Source organism: Vicugna pacos, chromosome 32 (genome assembly GCF_048564905.1).
Source record: "Vicugna pacos chromosome 32, VicPac4, whole genome shotgun sequence".
NCBI classification, from domain to species: Eukaryota; Metazoa; Chordata; class Mammalia; order Artiodactyla; family Camelidae; genus Vicugna; species Vicugna pacos.
The window spans coordinates 17,045,026-17,065,678 of NC_133018.1; the positions used below are offsets into that span (position 1 = coordinate 17,045,026).

At 40.7% G+C, this 20,653-nt stretch overlaps 1 protein-coding gene and 1 pseudogene across 1 annotated transcript in view; one reads left to right on the plus strand and one right to left on the minus strand.

Annotated features, from left to right (window-relative positions):
- Positions 1 to 4,642: 4,642 nt before the first annotated feature.
- LOC116276636 (U6atac minor spliceosomal RNA) lies at positions 4,643 to 4,802 on the minus strand (annotated as a pseudogene).
- A 13,904-nt stretch (positions 4,803 to 18,706) lies between these two features.
- NAA25 (N-alpha-acetyltransferase 25, NatB auxiliary subunit) overlaps positions 18,707 to 20,653 on the plus strand; it is a 60,539-nt gene continuing 58,592 nt past the window's right edge. The window contains exon 1 of the mRNA XM_006204828.4: positions 18,707 to 18,842. Within this exon, the coding sequence (XP_006204890.1) occupies positions 18,785 to 18,842 (58 nt within the window). The 5' untranslated portion in view covers positions 18,707 to 18,784. The remainder of the gene's footprint in view (positions 18,843 to 20,653) is intronic.

Sequence of the window (20,653 nt, forward strand, 5' to 3'; positions counted from 1 at the left end):
TTCCTGGCCTAGTGCCGCGCTCAGACTGGAACATAGAAGGCACTCAGTTCGTACTTGCAGAATTACAACAAGGTGTTGCTGGTGGTGATTCCTGTTTTGTAGGATTTGATGGTTTTCTTTATGAGCTGCTTCATATGAAACGCTAAAAGGTAGTTTTGTTTTTGTTTGGCTCAAACCAAATCTGTTTTCATTGAATTGGACTCCATTTTATTCTCAGGCATCTCGTTTGCCCTTCCCTCAGTTCTTACCTGGCTCCATCCATGTTTAGGTCCCTAGTCCCACCTGCCCCCATGCTTAATCTTTCTGGCACTTTTTTGGGTACAGTGAGGGGCAACTCTGGCTGTGAGCGAGTCCCTGGTTCCCTGGCCTCCCAGCCAACCTCCATCCCAAGTCCCAAATACATTCTCCCTCTCCACTCATCTTCTTGAATGCCTCTGGAGGAAGGGACTAATAGTTTTGATTTAATTTGTATCGGGGTATATGACACACAATAAAGTACAGAAATCTTAAGTGTATCGTGCAATGAATCTTTCATAACAGCTTTCTTGAGATGTAATTCACACATCATCCAATCCACCCAATTAAAGTGTTTTGGTGATGTTTAGTATATTCAGAGAGTTGTGCAACCGTCACCACAATCTAATTTTTGAATATTTTTGCCACCCCGAAAAGACCCTTGAGCTCAGGAGTAGTCACTCTCCACTTTTCCTTTATCTCTACTCTGGGCCTGGGAACCAGTGTTCTGCTCTCTGTCTCCATGGGTTCTCCTATGCTGGACATTTATATGACTGGAATCAGACAATATGTACCTGTTGGAGACTGGCTTCTTTCACTTAGCATGATGCTTTTATTGTAGCATGGATCAGTACTTCATTTTTTTTTACTCCTGAATAACATTCTTTTGTAATGGATATACCACATTTTGTTTTCCAGTCATCAGTCAATGGATGTTTGGGTTTGTGATGAGCTAAATTGTGTCCTTCAGAGATTCATATGTTGAGGTCCTAATTCCCAGCACTTAAGAATGTGATTGCATTTGGAGACAGGGTCTTTAAAAAGGTAATGAATGAATTTATTAGGGTGGGTTCTAATTCAATATGACTGGTTTTCTTAGAACAAGAGGAAATTAGGTAAAGGGGGGAGGGTACAGCTCGGTGGTAGAGTGCGTGCTTAGCATGCACGAGGTCCTGGATTCAATACCCAGCATTTCCATTAAAAATTAATTAATTAATTAATTAAAGTTACCCACCCCTGCCAAAAGAGGAAATTAGGACACAGACTCACAGAGAGGAGACTATGTGAAGATACAGGCAGAAGACAGCCATCTATAAGCCAATTAGAGAAGAGGCTTATAGAGAAAGAAACTGACCCTGATGACGCCTTGATCTCTGACTTCCAGCCTCCAGAATGGTGAGAAAATAAACGTCTGTTGTTTCAGGCACCTAGTCTGTGTACTTTGTTATGGCAGCCCTAGCAAACTCATAAAGAGTTGTTTCCACTTTTTGACTGTGAGTGAAGAATATTGCCTGTCATATTGCGAAGGAAAAGCCCAGCTGGGCTAACAAGCTAAGTCACAAATCTAAGTGCAACAAGTGTCAGATTACTGATCTGAGTTCTGCTGGGCTAACTCATAAATCTGAAGTTTAGTGTCAGTCTATTGGGCTAACGAGCTCAGTCACAAATCTAAGTGTGATAAGTGTCGGTTTACTGATATAAGTTCTGCCGGGCTAACTTGTAAATCTAAAGTTTAGTGTCAGTTTACTGGGCTAACAAGTTAACTCGTAAATCCAAGCTCAACAAGTGTCAGTAACGTGATCTGTTCCAAATTCATAAGCTCCAGTGTACTGATTCCTTGCTTTTTGTTGTTTGAACCTTATTGGCTAATAGCCCCATACTTGTAATTAACCCTATAAAACCTCATGTGCACGTCTTGGAGGTGCTCAGAGCTTCGGAGCAGAAGCCCCTCTGAGCCCGCCGGTGTAATAAATCTGAGTACTCCAACCCTCCGAGTGGTGCTTGTTTCTTGGCTGGCCTGTCATTTCCATAACAATATCAGTAAGCAAAGGGTGCTGTGGCCATCAAGTCATCAGCCACTACTGCCACAATGAGCCAGAGGGAACTCAGGATGGAGACAAGCAGGCAACCCGTCCCCTGCCACCACCCTCAATGTGTAGCCTGAGGGAACTTAGAATGGTTCAGAACAGGATACTGGCGCTAGATAGCTAGGTGCAGATCAAAGGAATGATTTCAGTGAGCCCAGACTTTTGCACCTTCCCATCCATAGAGAAGCACTAAATTCCTTAACTTGAGATATCTGGCTTTCTTTAATTAACAGTAATCTTTTGATGCTCCCACTACCTGGTCTTTGTTGCAAAAACCTCTATATATCCTGGCTTCTCCCCAGACTCTATGGAGCTGTCTTTCAGAGTGACCTGAGAGGCGTAACCTAGGCTTAAATCCTCAGAAATGTCTGCTGAATAAAACTAACTCTCAACTTTTAGGTGTTGCATTTTTTAGTAGACAAGGTTTTTATGAATAATGCTGCTATGAACACTCGTATACAGGTTTTTGTGTGGACATGTTCTATGTTGCTAGAAGAAATTCAACTAGGAAAGGAGTTTGCACAATTAGTTTTTACATATGTATACATACATGTTACCACCAACTAGATCAAGAAATAGCATGTTTCCAGCACCAGTAGATTCGCTTAGGTTCCTTCCCTATTTGTCCCTATTCCCTATTCCTACAGGACAACCTGTCTTCTGACTTCTATCATTTAAGAACAAGTTTTGCAAACTCCCCACAAAAAATAAATAATAATTATGTGAGGTGATAGAAGTGTTAGCTAAGGTGGCAATCATATTGCAATATATAAACGTATCAAATCAACATGTTGCACACCTTACATTTACGTAGTATTTTATGTCAATTATATCTGAAATAAACAAAAAATAAGTTTTACCTGTTCCTGAACATCATGTAAATAGAATAATACATTATATACTCTTCTGCGTCTCACTTATTTCATGCAATATTTTGGTTATTATATTCACTCATATTCTTTTTTTTCCATATTTTTTAAAATTTATTTTTTCTAACTTTTTTTATTGAGTAATAGTCATTTTACAATGTTGTGTCAAATTCCAGTGTAGAGCACAATTTTTCAGTTATACATGAATATATGTATATTCATTGTCACATTTTTTTTTTGCTGTGAGCTACCACAAGATCTTGTATATATTTCCCTGTGCTATACAGTATAATCTTGCTTATCTATTCTGCATTTTGAAATCCCAGTCTGTCCCTTCCCACCCTCTGCCCCCTTGGCAACCACAAGTTTGTATTCTATGAGTCTGTTTCTGTTTTGTATTTATGTTTTTTGTTTGTTTTGTTTTGTTTTTAGATTCCACATATGAGCAATCTCATATGGTATTTTTCTTCCTCTTTCTGGCTTACTTCACTTAGAATGACATTCTCTAGGAGCATCCATGATGCTGCAAATGGCGTTATGTTGTCGGTTTTTAATGGCTGAATAGTATTCCATTGTATACATATACCACATCTTTATCCAGTCATCTGTTGATGGACATTTAGGCTGTTTCCATGTCTTGGCTATTGTAAATAGTGCTGCTATGAACATTGGGGTGCAGGTGTCATTTTGAAGTAGGGTTCCTTCTGGATATATGCCCAGGAGCAGGATTCCTGGGTCATATGGTATATTCACTCATATTCTTGCATATAGCCTTAGTTTGTTTATTTTCCTTTCCATATAGTACTCCAAATAAACTGTAAACCTGTGACAACTTATTAACCCATTCCACGACTGATGAACATTTGGTTTGTTTCTATTTTGGAATGAATACTCTTGTTCTTAGTTAGATATGACGTTCACTTCTGTTAGATGTACACCCAAAAGTGGAATTGCTGGCTGGGCTCTAGAGTATCCATCTATTTAGTTTTTGGGTATTAAAAGTTTCAGCCATTCATATATTCATAAATATCTCCAGCTCTTATGAGTTGGTGATTCTCAAGTATTTGCAGTTAGCCCTGGCTTATTTTTTTTATTATTATTATTATTTTTACCTAGCCTATTAATTTCCACCTGTGAATTTTAGGTTCCATCTTCTTCTATTTCTTACCGACTCCAGGGGATGACTCAGGCACACACCCATTAGTTAGCCACCTGATGGTCACCCACAGGGGCTTAGACAATTGGTAAGCTGGGAAGGGGAAACAGGACCTCTGGCAGGGAGTAAAGGGGGAGGTAGCTATTAGGGAGTCAGTTCTGTGTCTGCCACAGGAAGGGCACTCATTCCATACACTCACCCTGTGGATAGAGGTAGAAATTTTTGGCAGTCTTCAAAAAAATCCATTTTGTTTGATATGTTGCACATAGTCACAAGTATATTCATCTACTACTGAAGGAATACTTGTGAAGCCACTGCTAGAAAACAGTTTCCTAATCGAGGTGCCAGGCCCTGAAATATGCTATATGTGGGTCCTCAGGCTCTGAGATGTTTACATCATTTTGTCAATTCTTTTTTCTTTCCTCTCTTTTTTTAAAAAATTGAAATACAGTCAGTTTACAACGTGTCAAATTCTGGTGTACAGCAGAATGTTTCAGCCATACATATACATACATAAAAAACGATGGTTAGAAGCCACGAAGCAGGTGGCAATGCCTTAACCGTGTGTGTGTGTGTGTGTGTGTGTGTGTGTGTGTGTTGTCAGGCCTAAGGCCCTCTTCCATTCATGTCAAGGGGACCTTGACCTTGCTAACCTTCTCTCCTTTCATACAAGACTATTTTGTCAATTCTGAAGCAGGGGGCTAGGAAACTCAGCTGACTTCTAGGGGCTCATACATATTCATAAGGAGACTGGAGATTAGACCCGAGTTCGCAAAGCATGCTGGGAAATTTCTCAGCCCTCCTGGTTAGCAGGCAGAGTTCCTCTGCTTGCCAGCTTCCTCATCTCCTAGATGCTTGCACAGAGTCCTTCTAGTTCCAAGGGAGGAGACTTCTTGGGGTCACTTGACTCATAGTCTGATTTTCTGGAAAAGCCCTCAGCTCTCTCTTACCCACCAGCTGCATAGAAAGTACTTCCCATTTCCCACGGGGGAAGAACCTTAATGCAGAAGCATTGTGTTTCAAATAGTTTGAGGGCTGGCGGAATAAGCATAGTTTGTCTGTCACATTAAACTGAGGCAGGTCTTCTAAGGCTGGGCTGACCTTTTTAAATGGGCGTGTCTGGCACCTAGTGCAGGGTGGCACCCAGTAGACACTCAATAAATGTTAAATAAAGGGAAGAATTATCTAGTATGATTTTTGCTTTATGTGCCCATTTCAGAAATCTTTGGCTACTCCATGGTCACAAAGACATTCTTCTATGTTTTCTTTTAGAAGCCTTTTTACATTTAGGTCTATGATCCATTTTGAATTAATATTTGTATATAGTGTAAGATAGGGGTAAAGTTTTTTTGTTTTTTTGTTTTTTTTTTAAGAGATATCCTGTTGTTCCATTTACTGGGAGGAAAATTCTTTCTTCCACTGAATTGCACTTGGGCCTTTGTCATAAACCCAAGGATACGAAGGAGTCTATGTCTGGGCTCTGTACTACTAATTTATTTGTCCATCTTAGGCCAATACTACATCATCTTAATGACTGTAGCTTTATGGTAAGACTTGAATTCTGGTAACATAATTACTTTTACTCTGTTCCTCTTTTTTGAGATTTATCTTGGCTATTATAGGTCATTTGTATTTGCATATACATTTTAGAATCAATTTGTGAATTCCTTAACTGGTTTTCAAGCTCTTATCTTTTATGCTTTATCTCACCAGAGACCTGATGACAGGGCAGCACTACTTCCTAGACTCTCCTTCATTCTAAATCAAGGACTGCCTTCTTGGCATCCAGCAGCCAAATGCAGCTGACAAGGCTCTCCCCAGAGTTCAGCAATTCAGAGGCTGTATAGAGAATGTCCAGACTCAGAACACAGAATCCAGCCAGCTCTGCAGATTCCTTAGTTGTGGTCCCCAGCTTTGACCTGTCTTGAAATGAGCCTGTAGATTGTCCTATGACTAGGCAGAAATGCATATGGAAATTTAATATATGATAAAGATGGCATTGTGTGCTTTGTGAAAAAAGATGGATTATTCAATAAATAGGGCTCGGAGAAACAAGAAAAGATAAAATTGGAACCTTATCTCATTATTCACACTGAAATTCCAAACAGATCAAAGATTTAAATGTTAAAAACAAAATCATAAAAATACTGGAATTCATAAAGTAATTTAAAAATAATATCGGAGTGGAGAAAGGCTGCAAAAAACAAAACATTTCTTCATTACAAAAAAAAAAAACAAACCCGTATCTCAAAAGTCAAAAGGCAAACAATACACTGGAAAAAATATTTGAAATAACTATGACATAAAGCCAATTTCCTTGATATAATATAGGGTGACTATATGAGGGGAGAGTATAGCTTAGTAGTAGAGTACATACTTAGCATGCATGAGGTCCTGGGTTCAATTCCCAGTACCTCCAATTTAAAAAACAATAATAATAAATAAATAAATAAACCTAATTCCTCCTGCCAAAAAATATACATAAAATATGACTATAAATTAATAAGAAAACACTGACAACCTGAAAAAAATGACATTGATGAAAGATTGATGAAAGAAAATAAATTATAAATTGGTCTTGAACTGATTAAAATATGCTAAATATCATTCATAACCTGAGAAACAAGAATTCAAATTATACTAAGATATCATTTTTCACTACAAGATTGTCAAAGGTACAAAGATTTGAGAGCACACTGTGTTGTCAAGGGAAACTGGAATTCTCACATACTGGTTGTGAGAACGAAAATTGGTACAAACTTTGTGAGGTGAAATTTGGGAACATTTATCCAATATTAGGTAGAAAAAAGCAACTTTTCTATAAATAGTATGATAACATGGAAATTTTAAAGGAAACAGAACTATCATATTCATATTATTGATGAATACATACATATGTAATAAAAATATTAAAATATGGAAGGATACTTGTCAACAGCAGAATACTGGTTATCTCTGGAGAGGCAGGCAGGTGGGATATGAAATGTACATGCAGCATCAAGTCTGTACTTACAAAATGTTAATATTTGTTAGATCTCTGTGATATGTATATATGGTTATTATTCTCTTTTATAGATTTTGAAACATTTAATAATTTTTAAAATTAGGAAATATAGCTTATAGAGGGATATTATTAGGGTGATGGGAATGTTCTAAAATTAATCTATTATAATGACTGCATAACTTGGTAAAATGTACTAAAAATCGTTGCACTCAAAACAAGTGAATTCTGTGGTATGTAAATAACAAAAGTAGAGTATTAAGATTATATACAGCTTAGAAAACTTTAACATTTGCTAGGTTTTATTTATTCATTTTCATTTATTTCTATTTTTAATTATTTAATATTTTAATTTATAGTCAGTTTACAATATTGTGTCAATTTCTGGTGTACAGCATAATATTTCAGTCATATGTATACACACATATATTTGTTTTCATATTCTTTTTCATTATAGGTTATTATAAGATATTGAATATAATTTCCTATACTATACAGTATTAACTTGTAGGTTTTATTTTTAAAAAACAATTAAAATGAGATCCATCCTGGGGAGGGTATAGCTCAAGCCGTAGAGCGCATGCATAGCATTCATGAGGTCCTGGGTTCAATCCTCTATACCTCCTCCAACAATAAATAAATCAATAAACCTAATTACCTCTCCCTGCCAAAAAAGAAAAAAAAAAGGAATCCATCCTTTTGGATTTGAAAGTGGCCTAGGCAATTCAGCGTTTGTATACCACCTGGTGGACAGAATTGGAAGTGTTGGGGTCGACAATGGCCCTAAGACAGTCTCTCTTTTTCAAATAAGGAAAAGGAGGGCCAGGATCACACCTTGAATTATTGGCAAAACCAAGACCATAACCCTGGTTTCCCCAACTCTTGGCTCTTGGTTCTGTGGTTCTCTACCATATCTCTGTCTACCTTTATTCTGTGCCTACTTTGTGCTTTTGGCCTTCTGTATGCTAAGTATTATGGGAGATTCCAAGATATTATGCCTACCAGGGGACATGTCAGACTTGGGTAAAATTCCTTCCTTGGTGTCTTGAAGTATCAGGAGGTGATTTCTGCAGTTTTAAGGGGAGGGAGTACTAATATTAATATTAAAGATAATAATAGTACACTTCTGTTGTTGGGTGATTTCTTTCTGCCTTTTTCTTTACATGGACATTTATTCCTCCCCTCAATCCTATGAGATAGGTTCTTTTGTTATCATAACTTTACAAATGCAGAAACTGAGACATGAAGATGTTCAGTCACTTGCTTGGGATCACACAGCTGATAAATGTCAGAGCCCAGATTTGGACCCAAGTCTGTTTGATTTCAGAGCCAGAGTTACTGTTTATTCTATTGCAAAAAGTGCATGAAACCATGCAGGAACTGAACCATGAAAACTACAAAATATGTCACTTCTCTGCTCATTCTGTGGAGGATTAGGATTAGGATTAGGTATTAGATCAAGATGGAAAGGAAAAATACAGGAAGAAAAATCTCCTTTTTATTTGCTGCAAGAGAAACAGGGAAAAGGAAACAAAAACAAGGCCACTGTTACATTTTCAGACTTAGCTCTTTGCTGAGCTCTAAGCTCCTTAAAAGGCCAAGGACTGTCTACTTCACATGTGTATTTACAGAGCCCAGTGTCAGACCTAGATTGGAGTAGATGCTCAATGCATGATTAAAGGCTAAATTTTTCAATGATCTAAAGAGAGGGAGGAGCAGAAAGGACATTCATCAGAGTTAACATTCCTGGTTCTACCACCAATGAGTCAGATGACCCAGGACAAGAAGTGACTTCCTATTTCTGAACCATGGTTTCCTCATCTGCAAAACAAGAAGAATCAAATAGATAGTCTGTGAAGACCCTTCCAGCCCAAGACATCCTACATTCGCTGAGCTTCTAGAAGCTCCATCCCACCTTTTTGTCCTTAATTGTGAGCCATTTTAAGGTTTTCTAAATTATAGCATTTTAGATTTAGGTGGTGTTGTAATAATATGAATTGCTAATATCTTATCAGATATTTATGAGACAGTTAATCAAGTTCTTCACATGTATTAATTTGCTTTAGCCTTACAGCCACCGTCTCAGTTAAGCACTATCATTCTTATTTTACAGATAAAGAACCTGAAGCACAGAGATTAAGTGACTTGCCCAAGATCACATGATTAGTAATTGGCAGTAGCCAGACCCAAACCCAGACAGTCTGGCCCAGACCCCGAGCTCTAAACCATTGTGCTCTGCTGCCTCCCTAGGCTAGGACCTTAAAGAATCATTAAGTCCAAATACTTGTAGTCATCCCCCTGACATCAAGGGTCTTGCATAAAGTAGATGTTCACTAAGACACTGATGACCTGGCAGGAAAAGCATCAATATTTAAGGAGCTGCAAAAACAGATATTAATGTCTGCATTTTATAGGTAAGAAAACATAAGGATTTTTAAAAATAATTTGCTTGCCCTTTTTTTTTTTTTTTTGCTTCACCATTTTTGAGTATTAGTGACAAGTCTGACCTAAAGGTATCAGACTCTGGCCATGTAGTCAAACCTTGCTACCCTGGGAGGCAAGACCAGAATATCCTCTTTAAGGCAAGTGAACAAGGAAAGCTCAGGAGCCCTGAGTCTCTGGTCTTCCCCACTATCAATCATTCAAGAAGATCACCTTGTAGGAGAAACTCCACACCGTCACAGTCATGACACAGAATCCTTGGCTCCATGACAAGCTAGACATTTTCCCTCCTAGAAAGGCCCGGGATCGTACAACAGCAAGGCTCGGTGCTGCAATGGAAGCCCAAGATTCCCCTCTGAAAGAATTCACTGAGCACTGTCTGGACTGGGGTTAGAAGCCGCTGAATGCCAAGCTTGCCGGGGCCTATCCTTGGAATTCCTATTAAAAGTATAGGTTGAAACCCATGGGCTAAAAAATTGCCCCCAAATCCACAGTTAGAACCCAATGCCCAGGAAGAGCTGGACTGCATTTATAGGATCCACTTTTCTGTAACACTTGTTCTATTGCCTTTCCAGGTTGACATGTCTGAGCATCACTCCCAGCCTGAATATTCCAACAGGGCAAAGACAGCATCAGTATGTTACCAGCAAAGGCCATTAACAATTCCTGAGAAATAAAAATAGAATCTGGCTGGGTAATAAAGTCTAACCTTTCATTTCTCCTTTGTGCTGCTTAATCTAATTTCGCTTGCTCATAGGGTACCCTGTGCCGAGGCCTTGGACTGGACCCGTCAGACCAGAGTTCCTCATGGGGACCGGCTGCTCCAGTCACCGCAGCTCGATGGGCTGTGTGCAAAAGTGGTGCACCTGTCGCTGAGGGCTGGAGCCCCAGCAGCACAGCTGCATCCACCCGTGAGAACTCTGCCCCCTTCCCCACTGCTGGGAACCCTGTAAGGCAGCCGCTCAAGCCTTTTAGGAAGAGCATGGACTCCAGAGTGTGAGCTCACATCTTCCCATTATTTGGTCAAAGAATAAAACTTTCCTCGGCTTCTGAACTGAACTCAGTCTTGTTCTATCGGCTCAAACCAAGAGAGGTGATTAGGAAGGTTTACTGAGCCTGACTGGCTTCCAACAAGGGGAAGAAAGTGTCAGGCTGATGAAAGGCAGGACATTTCTCTCATCCTGCAGATGGCTCCTTGGTCCCAAGGACATAGTCCTACAACAGGATGACTTACGTCCCACAGCTGCTGCATTAATTCCGAGGACATATCCCAGTATTTCTCTCTTCGTGCTCTTTCTTCCCTTGAAGTTTCTGTTTCAGGGCTGAGCTCCACGGGAGAAAAGAGCCAATAGTAGATGACTGGCAGCACCAGAATGAAGACCATGAGGGCAGAGCCTTTCAGTAAAAGACCCCACGGCCCTATCAGGGGCTGGAACTGTCTCCATCGGCTGCTTGGCTGATGGCTCCCCACTTGAGTGTTTTCCTTTTCTGTCTCTGAGCAATAAAAGCAGCTCTTTTTCTCACTTTATCCCTCTGCCTCTATTGAGAATTCTTTCTCAGTTGGCGAAAAAGGGGTCCACATTTGGAGGGGGGTCTTGCCCACCTGTTTGGTGGTCTTGCCCACCTGTTTGGTGGGCTTTCCACTTTGCGGGTCCCTCTATCTGCTAATGAAACAGTATTAGGCAGGAGGACCCTTGTTAGGGCCTGGCTAGAAAGGATTGGTAAAAAGTATACCCCATAGCTTTACAAAACACTTTCACCTCTATTAGTTCATGACAGCCACAAAACAACTGTGTGACAAGTACAGCATGTTTATGGTGCCAATTTGACAGAAGAAACAGAGGTTCCAAGAAGTGAAGTAGCCTGCCCAAGGATACACAGCAAGTTAGAAGCAGATCTGGGGCCAGGACTGAGGTCTTGACTCCCAGTGCCAAGGCCTTCCTATAATGTCACTCCTCTTAAGGACAGCTGCCAATCATAATTAAGTTGTCTGTCCTCTGTCTCCCCATGCTTTCCAGTCCCTAAGTTATTAATAAATTTATCATCTTTTTTAAATTCTTTTTTTTTTGTTTGTGGGGGGAGATAATTAGGTTTATGTATTTATTATTATAATTTTTTAAATGGAGGTTCTGGGGATTGAACCCAAGACTTCTTGCATACTAAGCATGTATTCTACCACTGAGCTGTGCCCTACTTCCGTGATTTTGTCTTCTATATGTGATCAAATGTATTCACTTTTCTCCATCATCATTGCTGCCACTTTATTCCAGGAATTTTTATCTATGGCCTGAATCTTTCTAACAGTGACCTGTCACCAGCATTCTGGTCCCCTCCAACACACACAGCAGTCAGGATGATCTATAGCCTTGCTATTCAAAGCACCACCAGCATCACTTGGGAGACTGCTGGAAACGTGAAGACCCAAGCTCCACCACAGGCCTACTGAATCAGAATCTGAATTTTAATAAGGTCCCAAATGACTCTTGTAACTTTGACCTGTGCATGAAAAAGTTTGAGAATCAGTGAGAGGAGAAACCAGAGACAGGAAGAAAATATTTGCAAAAGATATACAGTTGGCCTTCTGTATCCATGGGTTTCTCTTCCCTGAATTCAATTAACTGCAGATCAAAAATATTCGAAAAAAAATTCCAAAAAGTAAAACTTGAAGTTGCCACACTAGCAACAATTTACATAGCATCCACATTGTATATGGTATTATAAGTAACCTGGAGATAATTTATAGTAAATGGGAGGATATGTGTAGGTTATATAAAATACTATACTATTTTATATAAGGGAGACTTGAGCATCCTTAGATTTTGGTATCCAATGGGGTCCTGGAACCAATTCCCTGTGGATACCAACGGAAGACTGTATCTGATAAAAGACTTATTCAAACGTAAAAAGGACTCTTAAAACTCAGCAATAAGAAAACAAACAACCTGATTAATAAAATGAGGAAAAGACCTGAACAGACATGTTACCAAAGAAGATATACAGTTGGAAAAGATGCTCATATGTCATTAAGAAAGTGCAAATTATAGCAACAGTAAAAACCACTTCACATCTATTAGAATGGCCAACATCCAAAACTGACAACACCAAATGCTGACAAGGATATGGAGCAACAAGAACTTTCCTTCATTGCTGATAGGAATGCAAAATGGTACAGTCCCTTTGGAAGACAGGTTGGTTGGCAGTTTCATACAAAATCAAACATAATTTTTCAGTACAATCCAGGAGTGATGTTCCTTGGCGTTCACCCAAATGAGCTGAAAACAATTCACAAAAAACTTGCACACAGATGGCTATAGCAGCTTTATTCATAAATGCCAAAACTTGCAATCAACCAAGACATCCTTCAGTAGTTGAATAAATACACTGGGGTGTGCCCGGAAACTGGAATATTATTCAGCACTAAAAAGAAAGGAGTTATGAAGCTATAAAAAGGCAATGAGAAACCTTAAATAAATATGATTAGGTGAAAGAAACCAAACTGAAAAGTCTACATATAGAAGGATTCCACATATATGACATTCTGGAAAAGCCAAAACTGTGGACACAGTATAAAGATCAGTGGTTTCCACAGTTTAGCGGGGAAGGAGGGATAAACTGGAGGAGCACAGAGGAATTTTAGGGCATTGAAACTATCCTTTATAATATTATATTGGTGGATATTTGTCATTATACGTTTCTCCAGACCCATAGAATGTACATCACTGAGTGAAATGTACAACCCTAATGTGAAATATGGACTTAATTTGAATATGATATGTTGATGTAGGTTTATCAGTTATAACAAATGTACTGCCTGAGTACAGGACGTTGGTTGTGGGGAAGGTGGTGCATGTGAGGTGAGACAGGAGTTAGGACACCCCCTCAGGGAGCCGGGGAGCTCTCTAGCTGCGTGCCTCACTGCATACACACCATACACCTGTGTGCCTCACTGTTCTTGACCCAGCAGAGCAAATCTGCCACCACATAGGACAAGAATGATGGGCTTACAACCCTGTTCTAAGTCAAGAAAATGGTAACCACCATTTAATGAACACCTACTGTATGCCAAGTATTTTCCCATGATGTCAGCTCTAATGTATACAAGAAGGGTGAGCTTTTGGCTCCTATGGGGGTCATCTCATTTGTTACCTGCAATGACTCAGGCCTGCCAAGGGTACCTCCCAGGGAGCAGGTAAGGACAGCCCCAGAGCCAGGTGACTATTTTAGCCTTAGGCTCTGAAGACGAGGTAGGAATAAGAAAACAGAAAGGCATATTCATGCAACTTGAATGACAAATAGGCTTTCAGGGTGGAGGGAAACATATTCTACCCAGAACAGTGACTGAAGGATCTAGAGGCCTCTGTTAGGTAGGTCTGTATGCTCTGGCCTGCCACATTCAGTGAACGGGGTGCTGAGCCTGGCAGCATTCCTCTGGGGCCAGGCCAACAAAGGTAACCCAAGAACATAGCTGCATAACCACAGCCCTGGCCTGCAGCCTCCTATGTGCCCCCCTTGCTGTATTTTTCCATTCTCGGAAATTCTTAAAACTCAGGTAACTCGCCAGCTCTTTCATTTGTGCCAAAGATGAACCCCGGGTCTTCTCTCTCCTCTCCCTTTTCCAAGCCAGACCTCAGCCGTGTCCTACGTGGCCACATAGTGTGCCTGGGGTCAGCTTACCAGAGGCTCCTGACCTTCATTCTTGCTGGTTAGCATGATTTGGGGAGCATGGCATTCTCCCTGGGATAGGGTTGCCAGATTTAGCAAATAAAAATACAGGGCACCTGTACACCTGAAACTAATATAATATTGTAACTCAGCTATACTGCAATTAAAAAAATATAGGACACCTGGTTAAATGTGAATTTCAGATAAACAGTGAATATTCTTTTAGTGCAAACCCAAATGCTGCATTGTATTTTACCTGACAACTCTACCCTGGGAGTATTTAAATGCCTTCCATTATTCTAGAGCAGGGGTTAGCAATTTTTTTTTTTGTAAAGGGCTAAAGGGTAAATATTTTAACCTTCTGGGTCATATGCTTTCTGTTGCAACTACTCAATTCTGCTGTTGTAGCATCAAAGCGGACACAGACGATGCAAACATGAGTGGGCATAGCTGTGTTCTATAAAATTTTATTTAGGGATACTAACCTTTGAACTTTATATAACTTTCACACGTTGCAAAGTAGTCTTCTTTTGATTACTTTCCCCTAACCATTTAAAAATGTAAAAACCATTCCTGGCTCACAGACTGGACATAGATAGTAGTAAGCTAGGTTTGGCTTATGGGACATAATTCGCCCACTTCTGGCCTAAAGCAGAAGAATGAAACTTTTGTCTGAATCCAAACCACAAGAGGTTTGTAAAGATACAGATTGCTGCTAAAAAAAAAAAAAAAAGATACAGATTGCTGGGCCCTGCTCCCAGAGTGTTTGATCCCAGTACGTCTGGGGTAGCGCCTAAGAACCTGCATTTCTAACAAGTTCCCAAGTGATGCTGATGCTGCTGGTTGGAGATCACATTTTGAGAACCACTGACCTAGGGAAGCACTTCCACCTGATGGTGAGCTCTCTCTCTGGGGTTATTTTAAAACCTCCTCAGCCTTAGGAATGATTTTCCATAAGGATCATAGGTTATGCCTTCATTGGAGGGACCCCTCCCCACCCCCACTCTCAATAGAATTTCTCTGTGCACTTGCTTCCAGAATTTTCTCTTTTAGCTAGCCTCAGGACAGAGTTGGGATGAGAGTTTCTAGTGTATTTGGTTTTTTAAAACAAAGTAGCACCACCTCATTAATAAAAATGATTCATTTGCACATTTGTTATTTTGGAATAATTTTAGATTAACAGAAAAGTAGAAAAAGGGATAGAGAAAGTTTTCATATACTCCTCAACCAGTTTCCCTCAATGTTAACATCTTATATTACCATGGTACTTTGTCAAAATAAGAAACCAATGTTAGCACAATACTGCTAAGTAAACTCTAGACTTTTGTTGAATTTCCACTGATTTTCTGTCCTTTCTTCTGTCCCAGGATCCCAACCATGATATCACATTACATTTACTTGTCATGTCTCCTTGGGCATCTCTGGTCTGTAACAGTTTCTCATTGTTTATTTTTCATCACCTTGACAGTTTTGAAGAGTACTGGTCAGGCATTTCATAGAATGTCACTCAATTTGGTTTGTTTGCGATTTCCCTTACCACTAGTCTGGGTTTATGGGTTTTCCAGAAAAAATATTACAGAAGTGAAGTTCCCTGCTCATTACCTCAAATTGGAATACGTGAGATCAATATGGATATTCACTGGTAATATTAACTCTGATCCCCTAGTTAAGGCAGTGCTTATCAGGTTTCTCGGCTGTGAAGTTATTATTTTTCCCTTTCTATACTCAGCTCTTTGGAAATTGGTCAATAATTAGAACCCACACTCAAGAGGGAAGGAGAAAGTTAAGCTTCACCTTCTGGAAGGGGGAAATTTACACGTATTGCTTGGAATTCTGTAAGGAAAACGTGTCTCCTCTCCCCCATTTATTTATTCAATAATTTATATCAGTGTGGGCTTTTGTATTTTTACATATTTTATACTTTAGGTTAGAATTCTGTTATTTATTTTGTTGCTCAAATTGTTCTAGTTTGGGCCACTGGGAGCACTTTCAGGTTGGCTCCTGTATCACTTTGACCTGCCCCACTCCATCCTTTTATATTTTGAGCCCTTCCCTTCTTTCTGGCCATACAAGATGCTCCAAGATTATCTCGTATATTACCGGCCCCAGTCCTAGAATCAGCCATTTCTCCAAGGAACCCTGTTTTGTTTCACTGGAGAGTAGTATTAGAAACCAAGATCTGGTTGTCAGGTGTGTTTGTTGCTACTTAAAAAATTTTTTTAAATATATAGACAACTCAGAAAGTAAGGAAAAGTTTAAAAAAAGAAGTAAATAGGCCCCTAAATTCCATCATTAAGAGATGAAGAAGCTTGACATTTGTAAATATCCTTTTAGACCTCTCTCTCTCAACATATGACACCTGTCTTTTTTAGCTAGGTAGCTATCCATACAAATAATTTTTTTTCAAGCCATACATATGCTTTTATAACATGCTTTATAAACTCAATATGTTATAGACATCTTTCCACATCTGTAAATGAGGCCCTACTTCATTAATTTTAATGGCTGCCTTTTTTCCTTCTTATGGTTTATCATAATTTATTTCACCTGCCCCTCTTGATGGGTCGTTAGGACCTGAGGATTGTTAGGAAACAATTTCTATTTTATATTTTTCTGCACTCTGATTATCTCTTTGGAATAAAAGGATTTTATTCTGGCTCAAAAGGCTTGACATTGTTTACGTTTTTTGAGTGTGCACTATTTTTGTAAACATAAAATTTTAAACCTTTAAAAAATTTAAAATGTAATGATGCTTATTGTAAACAAATCAACCGGTGCAGCTATGTATGAAGCCAAAGAAGAAAACATCTGCCCTCCTAAAGGGTAACCACTGTAGCATTTTTGGTATTAGTTGCTAAGAGTGTGGATTTGGGAGTCAGACCACTGCAAATTTCACCACAGACGACTGCGTGATCTCAGGCAAATGACCTAACATGTCTATGCTTCAAATTTCTCATTTTAAAATGAGAATCACAATAGAACCTATTCGACCAGTTTGTGAGAATGAAATGAGATGAGGTATGTAAAAGAGCTTAGCACAGTTTCTAGCACATAGTAAGTGCTCAAAAAACACACACTGTTATTGTTACTATTATCATTAGAGTTTTCTTTTGCTGGGTATGTATATTTAAAATTAGAATAGCAACTTCTAACTTGCTCTTGTGATAGATTCTAAAAACGTTTGATCTAGATCCCTTAATTAGTACTTTTCCAAAGAGTGGTCCTTTGATTTAATCAGAACCTCTAGAGGGTAAGAATCCAGGAAACTCATGTTTATCAAGTTTCATAGGGGATTCGAATTTCCATTAAAGTTGGAGAATCATTTTCTTATATCCTAAAAGGCCCAGAAAGGGAGAGAGATGGAACATCAGCAGAAGGGGGTCAACCCCAGCTGGTCAAGGCTGACACATGGGATACCTACTGGGCCTGACACAGCGTAGTGGAAGGCTTGACTCTGGTTCTGTACTAGAAGGACCTGAGTTTGAATCACAGTGATTAGTGTGGCCTTATGTCATGACCCCACTGGGCCTGGTACACCTGCCTGGCTCACCTGCCTGGCTCTCTTCCTCTTCCACTTTAAGTCTTTGACAATTGTCACTTTTTCAGCCAGGCTTTCCCTGACCACACTATATAAAACTGCCCTCCTCTTCCACCCCTAGTCCCTATTCTACTTTCCTCAGTTTCATTTATCATCATCTAATATACTATTTATTTTACTTATTTGACTGTCTCCTCCACTACAAGAAAGCCTCCATGAAAGCTTTGTCTATTTATTGATGTATCCTTGTGCCTAAAACAGAGGTGACAAGTAATAAGCACTCAATAACTGTATGTTGTATGAATAAACCAACTAATAAAAAGAGAAGATAATACCTAGGGAGATCCTAGGGCTGTTATGAGTATTAATAAGATAATACATCTACAGCTTAGGACACAATGTCTAGGCTCATACTGATCGAATTACTTTTCTCCTCTAGTTTTACTGAGGTATAATTGACAAATAAATTGACCATATTATTATAAATCTAGGATGCTCCTTAGTTGCCTGAGCACAGGGAGAGGGGGTGATGGAATCTCGAACTTTTCTGGCAGATTTCTACTGTTGATAAGCATCCCTTTCCTCTACTGTCCCCTAGGTCACCCTCCCAGAGGAGTTCCTGGTTCCTCAACAATTAACCTAAGACAAGTCCAACTGGTCCTTCTGCACAGAGGAGAAACAGGATAAGCAGGAGCAGTCGAGCGCTAACTTTGACCAAGAGTTTCTCCCCTCCTTTCCTCACTCCCCAGTAGGTGACTCGGAAGGGATTTTAATAGCAACGCCCGTTTCTGCAAGCTAAGTTGATTCCACTGGCAAAGAGGAGGAAAGGTTTCCACTGAAGTGGCAATTGGGAGTCGGGGTGCGGCAGGGGGTGTCGTCCCTTTCCGCGCAGGGGAGTTCTGTCGCAGCTTCGCGACTATCGCGATAGACAAGCGAGACCGGCGCTGGCCCTTTAACAGCCCCTTCCCGGGGGCCTGCCCCGCGCGTGCGCACTGCGGTTCTGCGCTTGTCATCATGGCGACGCGGGGCCATGTGCAGGACCCTAACGACAGGCGCCTCCGGCCCATTTACGGTGAGTGCCTGGGGCCAGTCTGGTCGCCAGCCGGCTGCTCCGAGGGTTGCCGAGGCCGGGGCGAAGGCCCAGGAGGAGCGCTGAGGGGCCAAGAGCCGGGCTGGCGGGCACGGGGGGCGGGCCGCGCGGGCCTCTAGGCCGCAGCCACGGGCCTCGCGTAGGCGCCGGCCGGGCCTTCCTGACCCCTGAGGTGGCAGCGGCGCGGTCAGGGCAGCGGCAGGTCGGTAGAGCTGGCTCGACAGGCAGCCCGTGTGAGACACTAACTCTCGCAGAGACCTGCGCTGCCCGCAGCCTGCGTTGTTGGGGCCACACCAAGGGAGACCCGAGGTCTGCCCGCAGGTGGAAGCTGGCTCCGGCATGGGGTTGGGAAAATTCCCCACTAAAGACTTTTTACTTATGGGAAAGGGGTCTAAAGTGTTGTCTGACTAACTGTGCTCGGTGCACGTGGAGAAACAGAGGTCCAGAGCGGGGAAGGGGCTGACGCAAGGTCACCCAGATCGAGTCAGGAGCAGGCCCGGATTTGAGGCTCATTCCAGAGCTCTTGGTGGTGGAACAGCTGCTCTGGGCACACGTGGGAGGCGTGGGGGTTGGGGGGGTCTTGGGACCAAAATAGCGGTGAATAGACTGTAATATGTAATAAATCGTGTCGAGGGGCAGGCAGGGCTTTTCCTTTCTGCAGCTTCTCTGGTTTTCCCTGCAGTTTGCCTTACGCGTGCCAAGTGGATCCCGCTCCGTAACGCTCACCTCAACCTGCAGGCTTTAAGACCTTGATGTCATTCTGCGACCCTGGTTGTGAAAAATCACATATTTGGGTCAGGGGGAAACACCTCTTCAATAATAGAGCAGTTCTGTAATTGGATAGTGGTCCCTTTTGTATTTCCTTTACTCTTAGATGGTTGTATGGTCTTGGACTATCTCAATTCCTGATGAGGAAGGCTTCAAGGTCAGTGGTTTTCGCAAAATTAGACCTCGTGTTTATAGTGTGGATACTGCTAAATGGAGGCATCTCTGCGTGGCTGAGATGATTTAACTTTTTTTTAATTTTTTTATTAAAGAGGGTGACTTTATGTTTCTGGTACAACTGGTCCTGCTTTTTGTAATTTGTGTGATGCTTTAGTCTCATATCTCACTTGATTCTAGCAACAAGGTTGTGAGGTGGGCAGTAATAATAGTAGCTAATGTGTATAGACTGCTAATTATGTCAGTCACTGTCCTTGGCCCTTTATATTTATTATTATTTAATCTTCACACATTTTCCTGAGGTGGGTAGTTTTCCCCAGTCCTATCTTCCTCCCTTCTTGCCATTTCTTTCCACAGGTGAGGAAACTGGGGCTTTACTGATGTTGTGTAATTTCTCTAAGGTCACTCAGCTAACATGGAGCTAGGATCTGAACCCCTGTAGACTGTCCCAGGCCTACTCTTAACCACTGTGCTAGATATCACTTCCCTTTGAGCTGAAGACACTGACTTGCCAAAGGTCACATAGGTGTTGAGTGGTAGATTTCCATTTTCCCAGGACTTCATATTCTTATGCCCCCCAGTGTATATTTTCAAAGGGCAGAGATAAAATATACAAGGGTGACTGAGGGTAAGAACTGAATCCAGGGTTCACAATTTGTGGCTCATCAGAGCTCTCTGCAGCACTTGCCTGCAGATCTTTTTTCTTTATTAACTAAAAAGATTTAATACTTTTAAGAATAATTGGATTTCTGAAATTGTTTTTGAGGACCAAAGAAAAATGCCTTTGGTGTCCCATAGGTCAAGAATTAATAATGTTTTGAATTACTTAATAAAAAAAACATAGTCCATTT